The sequence below is a fragment of the Nyctereutes procyonoides genome, unplaced genomic scaffold (genome assembly GCF_905146905.1).
Source record: "Nyctereutes procyonoides isolate TBG_1078 unplaced genomic scaffold, NYPRO_anot_genome, whole genome shotgun sequence".
In the NCBI taxonomy this organism is placed as follows: Eukaryota; Metazoa; Chordata; class Mammalia; order Carnivora; family Canidae; genus Nyctereutes; species Nyctereutes procyonoides.
The window spans coordinates 1,269,513-1,282,004 of NW_026575155.1; the positions used below are offsets into that span (position 1 = coordinate 1,269,513).

The window sequence follows — 12,492 nt, forward strand, 5'->3', positions numbered from 1 at the left end:
TCTCTTAGAGAATTGTCCTTTCACATCCCTCTGGTTTCCTCCCACATATCTTTTTACTGAGAAAGGTTTCCTAGATTAGTTGACATAAAATTGCACTCTATCTCCTTCCCACCTCAGCAAGTAAATGTTTTATGCCTTCTCTTAAGAGCAGAATATAAAATGATAGGAATCCTAGAGACTAAGAAATAACCATAGCTAATAAAATATGCTAAATTAGAAACAATTGTATAGAAACTCTAGAAACTTACCCTTAAATAAGGGCAATATGATTAATAGGAGGCAGCTGTAAGGAAGGGTTCAGCCTTCCAAGTTATGGAGCCAAGAGCAAACTAAACAAAGACTGCATTAGGAAATTCCAAGACAGATCAAATGGAGACAAGTAGGGTGAGTGTGCATTGTATGTAGTTCTGGATTCCTCTGTGACTTGCCATGTTTATGACTTAGTATATTTTCTGTTCTGTTCCTCTTACGAGAAGGTATAAAACATTTATTAGCTGGGAAGACTTGTTGAGGAACCAAAGTATCGTCCATGTTTTCCTGTTTCCATTTCTGCCAATGTCATACAAGCTCATTCATGTCACAGAAGTATGTATGTGGCCACACGTCTATAATGAGGTAGCTTTGGTCAGTTTCCCTGGTAAGTCTAGTACCACCCACCCTTACATTAACAATTTTTGTTTTCCTTCCTTTTGGAAAACCAATGAGGTTAGCAAATGGTGCTGTTGTCTATTGCTTCTTAGTCACATCGTGAGCTGAAGTGGCCTCTTCCAGAAGACAATTTAAAGAGCAAAAGTTGGAAACAATTTTTGCCAGTTTTTAAGGGAAAGCTCTGGTCCAGAAGCTGTGCTTACATGGTGGTTATTGAAATGCTGGAGAAAGAATGCCCATGAAATGCTTTGAAAATTAGGTGTCTGGTTTAGTACTCAACATTATGCCCACCCATCACTGATATCTGCAACATGAGTGAACACAACTTTTCCTCCTTTGAAGCAGATGCCCAGGCAAAGCTCACAGAACTAGATGTGTTTTGACCTAAACTCTCTTTGCTGCCCAAATGAAGTATTTTAACCGCTCAGTTTATTGATAAAAAGAAAATCTTACCAACAGAGGGCTGAAAAAAAATAATACGACAACTTAGAAAATTGTTTGGTATTACCTTGGATTGAGAATAAAGAGGAGGGTGGAAAGTCTTTTGGCTGCTTTTATCTTTGTGCTCTGAATTTCAGGCTCCTGCTTAACACATCCAATCAGTGTAAACCTTATTTTATTTTTATCTTTTTAGTGTAAACCTTTTAAAAAGAAGGAAAAAAAAACCCTCATTGGTGAATTAGACAAGATCTGCAAATGGATTATTATTTTAGGCATATTTATCTTATTTTATCAAATAGCTTATATAGTAACTGAGAGTAAGGGCATTTCTTGTGTGCATTCTCAATGCCATTTGCTATTGGGATTCGTACACAGTAATCTAGAAAAGTAAATACTGATGGTAGTTGGTACAAAAAGCATGTTAGTCTAGTTCGCTGAATTGCATGGCCAAATTCTATGTTTAACTGAGTTCTTTAGGACCAGGACTAGCTCCCACGGTAAGGAGGCTTACTTGACTGTCACCTTTCAGTTCAGTGGCCAGTAGGTGGGAAAAAAAAAAAAAAGCAAACAAACATGGCTTTTCCCCACACCCACTCCACTTTCTGACCCATGCACCTGGCTTCTGAGAATGTTATATTCGACTGTTCAGGGGAAGAACGCTTTGGGCAATTCTGAAGGCAAATTGGAAATGATCATCTGAATCTCAAATTAACATGTTATATAGAACTACTCGAGAAAACTAAGGAGGGTGAAAAAAAAGGATGAAAATGTAACATTGGGGTTGTCTGTGGTTAACCACATAATCCAAGTCTTCTAGTAAATAAACTATTTCCTGAGACAAATGTAGTTACTTTGGAAGCGGTCTCAACTTTTAAAATCATTGATGTACCATTTAGTATTTAAATTACAGTGATTTACGCAAGGCCACCCAGAGCGGCCTGGAACCAGGGTTTCTCCAAAACACCTCATGTGTTCCTGAAGAGCAAGTGGAATGTCTGGACGGCTTGGCTCACCATGCCAAGGTCTATCCCAAATGTAATTTATAAAGAGTCATTTTCTACTCAGTAGCTTAACCGCTTTCACAAATCTCACTCACATGACATAATTGAAGAGACACAAGTTCAAAATGTGTCCAGAATCGCACCTTTTCTCACTTATGTTATATATCCGAGGTTGGCAAACTGCCCACAGAACAGATTTGGCCCAGTTTTTGTAAATAAAGTTTTATTAGAACACCACCATGCCCATTCATTTATGTATTGTCTGTGGCTATTTTCATGCTACCACAGCACAGGTAAGTCATTGTGACAGAGATGATCTGGCCCACAAAACTGAAAATATTTAGTATCTGGCTCTTCACAGAACACATTTGCCAACCACTGGCGTACGTTATTGCATTAATAACAAAATCTACCTATCACCGAAGATATAATAGACTTCTTCTTTTAGGGTAGCAATCACATACACTAAGGATACATAAAATACATTTCATTAGCATGAAATCTTATTCCTACAAAATTTAAGAAAATTACTCAGCCTTCAAATTCAATATTTGTGTCTGATATCCTTCCCAGGCATTAACTCCCATTTAAAAAAAAGAGACACACATATTCAAAAAGTGTTCTTTTATTATTTCTAGTAACATATATTGTATAAATACTCTATCTTTATATGCCCTTTTACAAAAGCGATATAACTTAAAAGTTTTATCATTAGAAAGAAATGTATAAAAATAAATATGTTATTATAGGGATTTATTACAAACTATAGTCCTTCTTGGAAGGAATACACAAACAAATACTTATAAAGTACGTAGAATTTATAGTAACATATTTTACTATATACATACGGAAAAAAAAAAAGTCATATTCTCTTTCATAGTAGAAGAGCTGAACAGACATTCACCAGGATATGACTGTTGGACCAGCTGCTGGGGATGGACCTGCTACCCCTCAGTAGCCTCCCCACTGTGAGACGAGTGATCTTCGTGTCCCCAAACACTGGGGATCCCATCCTATACACCCCATTCTTAGATTGGCATTACATCCTTTTTGTGTGATCACCCGGTCTTTCTTGAGACACGAACTGCTGTTTCACATCCATATTCCTAAAGGAGGCTTACATCAGGAGGAGAGAAAGTAGGGGGTACTGAGCCCCATCCTGCCTCCTCTGGCTTTCACGAGCATATGATTTATTGCTGCTTTTTTTACCCTTCGTAGACTTACTACTGCATTTTTTACAAACATGTGCAATCGTCTCTTTGTCAAAACGAAATCATGAATAAAGACACAACAATGGCGCAAGAGAGCAAAGAGGAGTTCACTGGAGTCATGTGATGTCGTTACGCATTTCTCTCGAGCTGGAAAGTCCTGAATTCTTACCTCTGGGTGGACAAGATGATGGAAACTTCTCTGAAATTGTAGCAGCCGTAATCTGTGCTGGGTCAAGATGCTATTTGTACCCCTTTCTCCCTCCATTGTTACTGAGGTAAAGTAAGCCCTGTCTGAAACTAAAAAAACAAACAAACAAAAAAACAAAACAAAAAAATACCTCTTTCTTCTGCTTTTCATTCCCCAACACGCCTGATACAAAGTAATGAATTGGTACCACAAAACAGGGATTGCGTGCTCCTTAAACTCATTGTGACAACGGTTTCTATTTTCTTTTTAAACTCATCATAGATGTAACGCAAGGAATAATAATAATAACAATGCCCTGGGGCTTTATCATGCTATATCATTGCTCAGAGATTAATGACCCTCATTAACTACCCTATCCGATTCGTAACTGGCAGGATATTCTGACGACCTAACTTCTTTTCTACCTACCTCTACGCTCCCAGCTTCCTGACACACTCCCTGTTGATCACCGGCAAGGTGCACTGGACCCCTCCAGCCTTCATGATTGCAATGCATCAGCCCTTCCACACTCGTCCTTCCCTCCACACTGACGCTGCTTAACTGCATTCTGCCATCGTACAAAAATCTATGTAATGCTTAGGTTTCTTCAAAGGATCACAGCTCTCGTGAGACAGCACCCCCCCGTCGTGGGACAGACACTGCAAGGTTCTCTTTTTGTAACCCTTCCCGCAGGTCTTGGAACATGGTGACCAGTCCCCCAGCTGCCAGCGGGGGCAAGGCAGGTCGGCGCAGGGCCTGGTGCTGGCCGGCTTCACCTCCTTCGCACACTCGGAGGCCGGCTGCCCGTTGAGGTCTCGGCACTCCACCAGCCTCCTCTGCAAGCCCAGGCCGCAGGACTTGGAGCACTCGCCCCACTCTTCGATGACCCACTCGGAGAACGTGGGGATGGCGTTGAAAGACTCCTTCTTCTTCTTCACGAAATAGGTGTATTTAATCTTAGGGCGCAGGGCGTTGCCCACCGTGAGCACCTGGATGGTTATGGGCTCCTTGAGAGGGCTGAAGCTGCGGATTCTCTCCAACGCCGCGGAGGAGCCGCTGTACCTCAGGACGGTACCTTTGTAGGTAATGTCTTGCTCCAAAGTGGACAGAGTGAAGTCTCCGTTCAGGATGTACGTGCCATCAGCAGCTTTGATGGCAAGGTAGCTTCCGTTATTTCTGGATCCCCTGTGATTCCGTTGTTTCACCTCGATGTTTGTGGCTCCAGCTGGAATTGTGACGATATCGTGATATCCAGGTCTGCAGGCAAGAAAAACAGACGTGAGAATCTCTCAGTTGGGGATCCCTGGGTGGCTCAGTGGTTTAGCGCCTGCCTTCGGCCCAGGACGTGATCCTGGAGACCCGGGATCAAGTCCCACATCGGGGTCCCTGCATGGAGCCTGCTTCTCCCTCTGCCTCTCTTTCTCTCTGTGTGTGTGTCTCATGAATAAATAAATAAAATCTTAAAAAAAAAAAAAAAAAGAATCTCTCAGTCCCTGGCTCATTCTCTCACATAGCTTGAAACCGTGCTCCTCACTCAGCAGGTCATTTTTACCAGACCCATACAGTTACACGTGTGCTTAGTAAGATCTCTGACAGTCTGACGTTTTTTAAGACTCACTTTGCACTAGTAACCGATCCTGATGTTTTCTTGCACGTAGATCCGTTTCCTCCACAGATACCACACTTATCAAACTTCTTTTTGGAGTCTATGATTCGATCGCAACCAGCTTTTACACACTGTCCTTGCACACAGACAGAGGTGGAATCCGGGCTACATGGGGTACCATCAACCACCTGAGAAAGGAAGAACATGTGTCTGGTGTCACACGCCAACATGGGAAAGAAGTGATGCTCTGACAGTTAGGAAAGTTTTCCTCGTTAACGTAACATCTCTGCTCTCTGCGCATGCCACGTACCACCCTTCTGAGTGGCGTGTTCCCTACAGTGGGGACATCTGAAAAAATTATAAATTTTTTTGATTATTTATTGACCTATCTCACTTCTAGGTGAAGTCAATGGGAGCAGAGCTTGTCAACTTGTTTACTGTGGTATGCTCAGTGCCGAGAATAATACCCAGCAATCATAGACACCGAGAAAGTAAGTAAATAAGCTATATGTTGAATCTGCACCTGGGAAATATCTTCATAGCCAACAGTGATAATAAGGGTACACGATAATCTCAACCAAAATTCAGTGTCTCTTTCTCTTTTTTTAAAACTCAGAACCAGATCTATCTCCTCAGCAAAACAGCAAAATGATGCTTCTACTAGTTCAAGACATGTTCTCAAACACAAGAGTGATCAACGCTCAGACTTCATTTTAATAAGTCTATTTGCACATGCCACTGGTCATCACCAGTAAGTACTGCAGATTGTGCCTAAGCTATTCTCCAAAACCACTACTGGCTGGCTGCCACACAAATTTATGTAGCCATAAAGGGCTTTTCTTTGTATATCAGATACAAAGCAATTCTTTTTAGGAACAAGCAATGATAAGAATCCTGAGTGCTGGATTCAAGCTTTATTCACACTGAAAACACCACCACACTCAAAGGGGGCAGTTGCCAATGTATCTAGAAGACAAGGAGATCTGACTTGAAATGGAACACGTTAATATATTAATTAGCGAAGCTGTATCACAGGTTGTGTGTGAAAGTCACAATTCAAGTCCCTTGTTTCTTAGGCAAAAGTATGAATGAAAGTACCTTGGGCTGCAAGACGAAGAAAAAGCCAATGCCTTTGGCTTGACAGATAAGCTTGCACCTGTCCTTGGGGGACACTCCAGCATACTTGGGAGTCCACTCCACCGCGGGCCCGCTCCCAAAGGAAACTTTAGAAAACTCATTGTGCGCCTCACACTGCTCCTCTCTAAAGGTTTTCCCTGGAAAGAAAAGGATATAATGACATCATCAGTTTTCAACCCTTACCTGCTGGCTTGTGGCCACAAGGTTTCCGCCCTATTTCTACTCACCATTGTTATCTGGACAGTCCTCAATGTTACATGACCTGTAGCGCACGCGCTTGCCTTCACAGTATTTCCCTCCGTTTTTGGGGACTGGGTTGTCACATTCTCTCATTGTGTACTGAACTCCACCACCACAGGTTCTTGAGCAGTCTCCCCAGGGTCCCCATGGCCCCCAGCTGCCATGCACAGGAGTCTAAAGGGGGAGACAAGAGATCAGCATTAGAACTCCCTGCAGAGGTCTTTTTGGGAAACAGATGAGAAAAATAAGAGATCGAGAATCATTTGTAAAAATAATCTCTCGTGTCCCCCATCAAAGCCCCAGACGGGGTGTTTACTGTGGCATCAGATGCCTTAGCATCACTTTGTTCCTCCCCATTCTGAATTTTAAAGGAGTATGCACATGTGGCGATAGCAAGACTCACATGAAAGTGCATCTTGTCTGTCTTGTTCACACACTTGCCGTTGATACACCATCTTCCTTCTCCACAGCTGGTGCCGTCTGCCCAAGGGAAGTGTTTGGTTTGGCACACCAGCAATCCGCCAGAGGTGCCCGTGCACCAGAGGGTCATGCAGGTGCTGGCTGCATCCAGACAGTGTTTGGACTCCTCCCCAAATGTAAATTGGCACTGCCGGTTGGCATCATACAGGGTCCCGGGGAGATCTGTGGGGAGCTGGATAGGGCTCTGGGGCTTGTCCATCAAACATTCCCCTGCGAAGGAAATGGCAACTAGTATTAAAAAACAGTGAATGAAAACACTCAAAGCGTAGATCAGCTTCAGAAGATATTTATCATAAGACATAATATAATAGCAGAGGGATTTGAAAACTAGAGTTTCTGGGGCAAATGCCAGAGAGATTTACAGGACTTGTAAGATACTGTCCTCAAGGGGGTATTTCTGCATTAACAATGATGGGAAATTATTGTTTCGCTAAAAAACTCCAATTAATGTATGTTATGGGAGCTACTCAGCCAGAAAAATGATCTGTTCTTGGGAATTAAGATCTAAAAACGTATGCTCTTGACAACGAAAGTAATTTGGAAGGAGGAGAAAATAAAAGGAACAAAAAAAGAGAAAGTTGGTTTAACTAGAACTTTACGTGTGGAAGGCCGGATAACATCTAGGAAGAGTAGCTCAAGCATCTCACCGTGACCATTATCCAGAAATGAAGTAATCATGTAGGCGCTGCAGGGAGACCAAGGCTGGCTGTGGTTCAAGTTGGAAAGCATTGATGCCATCATGTGGGAATTCTGGTCGACACCATTAATGCTGGTACACTGCTTTGCATCATCATGTGGCATGTTAAACACGTGGCCTGAGAAGCAATCCAAAACCCACATCAAAACATAGGTCATTTGCAGCACTTTCCCTCTGTTCCCCAACTGGGATTTATTTGTTTCAAAGGGATAGTTCTAGAAGAAGAAATGTATTTGAGGAACGATCTAGTTTGGACACAATGTGCCTATTAAAAAAAATATTTTTTTTAATAAGATGCAAACCAATATGTGAATTTCCAAATGTCCAGAGCTCCTACGATGTTATTTTGAATTCTTAGAAGGCTGGCACATTTAGAATAGTGGAAAAAATATTTCCTGCAGTTTCTAGAAAGCTCTGGAACCTAAAATAGCAATATAACCGTCAACTCTCCCCCCCCCCCGAAATTAACATACAGTTTATCGGTTTGAAATCATGAAGCGGACTTAAGGTCTCCTCTGAAATGGACTCACCTAGTTCGTGAGCTGTAGTGAAGGCAGCTTGCAAGCCATCGTCCTCTATGACTGAGCAGCTTCGGCTGGGGTCACATATAGTTCCAACGTCAGCCATCCCAAGAGTATCACATGTCTGGGCCCCACACAGGTCCTAAAAGGAAAAGGTGGGTCCTTTACTCATAGGGGCCGAGAGCACGGAACCTTGGGACCTAACTTTTTGGTCACAATGTAACGCCACATTTGTTCTGGGGCATTTGCATTCACTGTTGCTTTGGCTGTCCCTTTGGGACTACTTTGGGTGACTTTAAGATGTCTCTAATGCTATTCAAATAGGGCTGTGAGACTGGAGATATTAAAAAAGGAAGACATAAGCCAAAGGGACCACGCTTGCCAATTAAAAAAAAAAAAATGTAAGCGCAAGAGCACTGGTGAAATGCCTTATACCGGGATCCCTGGGTGGCGCAGCAGTTTAGCGCCTGCCTTTGGCCCAGGGCGTGATCCTGGAGACCCGGGATCGAATCCCACGTCGGGCTCCCGGTGCATGGAGCCTGCTTCTCCCTCTGCCTATGTCTCTGCCTCTCTCTTTCTCTGTGTGTGACTATCATAAATAAAAATTAAAAAAAAAAAAAAAAGAAATGCCTTATACCCCTTTGCTTGTGCCAAAGGTGACTCCCAAGAGGAGAGACAGTCCTATTGGCAAGGGCTCCCTCTCACCTGTCTGGTGAAGAGAATCGCCGTGTCATAGTGCTCTCCGTCCCGGTCACTGGGCGGGTTGTGTTGTTTCTGCCAGTTGCAGAAGTTCCGCAGAGTGAGGGCAGCGTTGGAAGTGACTTCTGGCCCCTTCTGTTCCTCATAGATGACCAGGATCTTCACTACCACCAGGCTCACCGAATTCCGAATGCTGGGGTGTTTGTAGAGCCTGGCCGCCACCGAGAACAAGGTGAGAAGGTAATGCTTCAGACCACTACCGTGAAACTCTGCCATTGACTGGTCGGCCACAAGCATAGTTTCCACATAGCGGTGGCTGGACACAAACCGCTTCTTTCTTACACTTGCAGTTCCTGTAAAGAGACAGAAGAGATCATTTGCTCAGGGGCCCTCTTGCCAGGAATAGTTCCCTTCCCAGAGTATATAAGGAAAGCCTAAGCAGCCAAAGCAAATAAGACAGAAATACACGTGGAACAATAGTCACAAAAATATTTGCATCTCTTCTCACTGAAGATGTTACTCTTAAAGTCTTCTCCTTTATTGTAAATAAAAAAGGACACGTGGGCCACTGAGGGTTCATGGATTTTTGTGGTGGTTGTTGTTGTATATGCGTTTTTTTTTTTTTTTGTGAACAGGATTTCTTTTGTCCTCTTAGAAATCCTAGAGCCTGAACAAGGCAGCACGCACAGCAGCCTACCCAGCCGTAGTAAAAATCTGGAGCCAGGGCAGCAGGCAGAGCAGAGCCCCTGAGTCACTCTTTCACAGGCCAGGACTAAAATCCTTGAATGAGATCATCCGACTCCACGTGGAAGGCCCAGGGCAGGGCTGGGACCTCTGCCAAGGGGCCGGGCTTGAAGGAATCTCAGCCTGCTCTGCTCTCATTCCAGGGGTCCCTCGGGGGTGCTCTGCTCTTGCCAAATCGGGGCACAAGGACCACACACTCTGCCCGGCAGGCTATTGCCCTGCTCCCACCGCCCCAGGGAAGTAAGTTCCCGCCTCCAGCCGCGGGGACCACGTTTGCTTATTCAGAAAAGGGCCCTTTGACTCTGGACTGAAAAACCACCCCCCTGGGGAAGTCCTACACTGGGACGCTGATCATGTAACTGCTTCAAGGAGCAGATGTACAGGCGGGGGGGGGGGGGGAGGAAAACTTGAAAACGAGGCACGCGAGAGAGTCAAGGGAGAAAAAGAAAAAAAGCACCAAAGTGATAAGAGTGAGGGGATGAGGACAGCGAGCCCCGCGCACCCCTGCAAGAGGGGTGCAAGAGCCGGGGGCAGACGCAGCAGGACCCGGGCAGGGACTAACGCGCAGCAGGCAGGGCCGGAGAGCCCAGCTCGGCCGCGAGAGGGAGCGCAAGCTGGGAGGCGCGGAGGGGCGGGGCCAGCCGGGCAGGGACCTCCCAAGCAGGTTCGGCGCTGGGGCCCCGGGGTCGGCATCCTCGGGGAGCGGGGGGGGGGGATGCGGGGAGGGGGGTCCCCTTCAGGGGTCCCCGTCGCTCCCCCGCCCTCCCCGGGGCGCAGGGTGCGCGCCCGGGCAGCAGTTGCAAAACGAAGCGCGGCCAAGTTGCAACCCCGACCTAAGAACACTTGCACGGTCGTTAAAAAGAAAGCAAGGGGACGGGTCCCCAACGTCCCCCTTCCCTGTCCCGACGCTGCGCCTGGGTCAGCACGGAGACCCGTTGGCCTGCCTGTCCCCTCCCCATCGTTCATTATTCGGCCGGACGGGGTTCGGCTTCCAGCAGGATGGGGTCCGTTCGGCGACGCGGGCCTCCCTCCGTCCAGTCCGCAGACCCGCGTTCGAGCCCGCGAACCCGGGGTCCCCCGTCCGCACGCGCCGCACGGAGAACGCGGGGAGCGGGGGTGGGGGGGAGCGGCGAGACCAGGGGAGCGACGCCTGCGGGGTCCGTACCTGTGGGCTGGCGCGCCCGCGGCGGCGCGGGGTCCCGCGGCGGCCCCGGCTCCCCGGCGTCCTCGCCCGCCGCCCCCGCGCCCCCGGCGAGCTGGGCGTCCTCGTCCGTGACCCCGCACTTGGCGCCGCCGCCGCCGCGCCGCCTCCGCCGCAGGAGATGGAAGCGGGGCGGCTCCTCCCCGGCGGCGGCGGGCGCGGGCGCGGGCGCGGGCTGGATGAAGTACTCCTCGCCCTGCAGGTAGAAGGCGCCGCGCACGCCCTCGCACAGGCTGAGAGCGGCGGCGGAGGCCGAGTCGCCGTTCACGGTGCCGGAGAAGAAGCAGTGGCCCAGGTCGCCGGCTGGCTCGGGGCGCAGCGCGTCGGGCCCGGGCCTGCGCCCCACCGTCTGCAGCGTGAAGCCCGGCGCCAGGAAGCCGCGGTCGGGCTGCAGCTCCAGGTGCAGCTGGCGGCCGAAGGCGTCCAGGCGGAGGTGCGCGGTCGGCTGCCCCGGCGCGCGCTCCAAGGCGGGCAGCACCAGCTCCTCGTCCTCCTCGGCGGGGCGCCCGCGCGCCCCCGGCAGGAGCAGCAGCGCCGCAGCCGCCGCGAGCAGGAGCGGCGCGGGCGCAGCCTGGGAGCCCCGAGGCCGCCGCGCCCCCGCCCCCGCCCCCGCCGCCGCCGCCGCCGCCGCCGCCGCGCGCCCCATGTCGCCGCCTCCCGTGCGCCTTCCAAGCCCCGCGGGGACCGGTCCCGGGAGGCACCGCGCGCCGCCGTGCACGGAGCGAGGGGGCTATTGTTCGGGTCGGGAGCGTGGAGGAGCCTCGCCGGCCTCGCCGCGGGTTGCTACAGTTACTATGAGTCTTTGAAAGCGCGCGCGGAGCCGGCCGCGGACGGGCCTCCCGGAGTCACGCGGACACAGGCGCCGCGCTCCTGCGGGCGCGCGGGGAAGTTTTTCTTCGAGCGCGGAGCTGGAGGCAGCGCGCAGCGCGGGGCCGGCGGGGAGGCTGCCGCGGGGGGCAGGGGGCAACGGGCAACGCGAGGATCGGCGCCTGGAGCCCCTCGTCGGTCTCCGCTTTGGCCGCGGGGCTGCTGGCTTTGCGCAAGACCCGGTCCTCTCGGCCCTAGCGTGCGCCCTGGCTTTGCAGGGGCCCCTGGCGCGGAGCCGCTCTCCAGCGAGTGCAAGAAGCGGGCAGCCCGGGCCGCCCTTTTATAGTCTCCAGCGAGTCCCCACCCCCTCCCCCTCCCCCCCACCCCCCTTCTTCCTCCCTCCGGGCCGCCTTTCCACCCAGACACCGCCCCCTAAGCTCCTCGGTGCTAAACCGCGCTCAGCGCCGCGGGCCCGGGCGGGGGAGGGGAGGGGACGGCCTACGCGCTGGCCGCGCGCCCCGGGCTTGTCCATCTGGGGGCGGCAGGCGCAGGAGGGGCGCTGCGGCCGGCACTTCGAGTGTCTGGGGCTGGTGCGGGGACGAGCTACTCCCTTGCGCCGCGCCCTCCGCTCCGCGGGCTTCCCGGACCACCCTCCCTGCTCGCCGCCCCCGTGCGGGAGCGCAGTTCGCGCGCTGGGCTGCAGTTCCCAGGGGGACGTGGAGGGGGGTGGGGGAGGGGGAGGGTGATGGAGAGCCGAGTCCCCTCTCCAAGATTTCCCTGCCCGGGGGCTGTCACCGTGCCTCCTCCCCTTGTCACCCCTGTCCTGCAGCCCCTGACTCCCCAGTTTGTGAGATAAGCCAGGACTGCCCTTT

General features: G+C 50.0%; 1 protein-coding gene across 1 annotated transcript; it reads right to left on the reverse strand.

Moving 5' to 3' along the window:
• Positions 1-2,296: 2,296 nt before the first annotated feature.
• On the reverse strand, positions 2,297-11,916 carry ADAMTS1 (ADAM metallopeptidase with thrombospondin type 1 motif 1). The gene is made up of 9 exons (XM_055313671.1): positions 10,778-11,916; positions 8,875-9,221; positions 8,179-8,311; positions 7,599-7,766; positions 6,875-7,161; positions 6,459-6,645; positions 6,193-6,368; positions 5,107-5,282; positions 2,297-4,745 (listed from the first exon to the last, which is right to left on the reverse strand). Exons 1-9 carry the CDS (start codon positions 11,457-11,459, stop codon positions 4,046-4,048), a joined length of 2,856 nt encoding a protein of 951 aa, XP_055169646.1. The 5' UTR covers positions 11,460-11,916; the 3' UTR covers positions 2,297-4,045.
• Positions 11,917-12,492: the final 576 nt, after the last annotated feature.

Bases quoted from the DNA above. Each gene is read 5' to 3' on its own strand.
- ADAMTS1 (XM_055313671.1), bottom strand. From the start codon at position 11,459: ATGGGGCGCGCGGCGGCGGCGGCGGCGGCGGCGGCGGGGGCGGGGGCG. The intron at 6,646-6,874 runs GTGAGTCTTGCT...CTCCCCCTTTAG, and splicing joins CAGACAAGATGCACTTTCAT to ACTCCTGTGCATGGCAGCTG. The intron at 5,283-6,192 runs GTACTTTCATTC...TTCCTTTCTCAG, and splicing joins TCTTCGTCTTGCAGCCCAAG to GTGGTTGATGGTACCCCATG.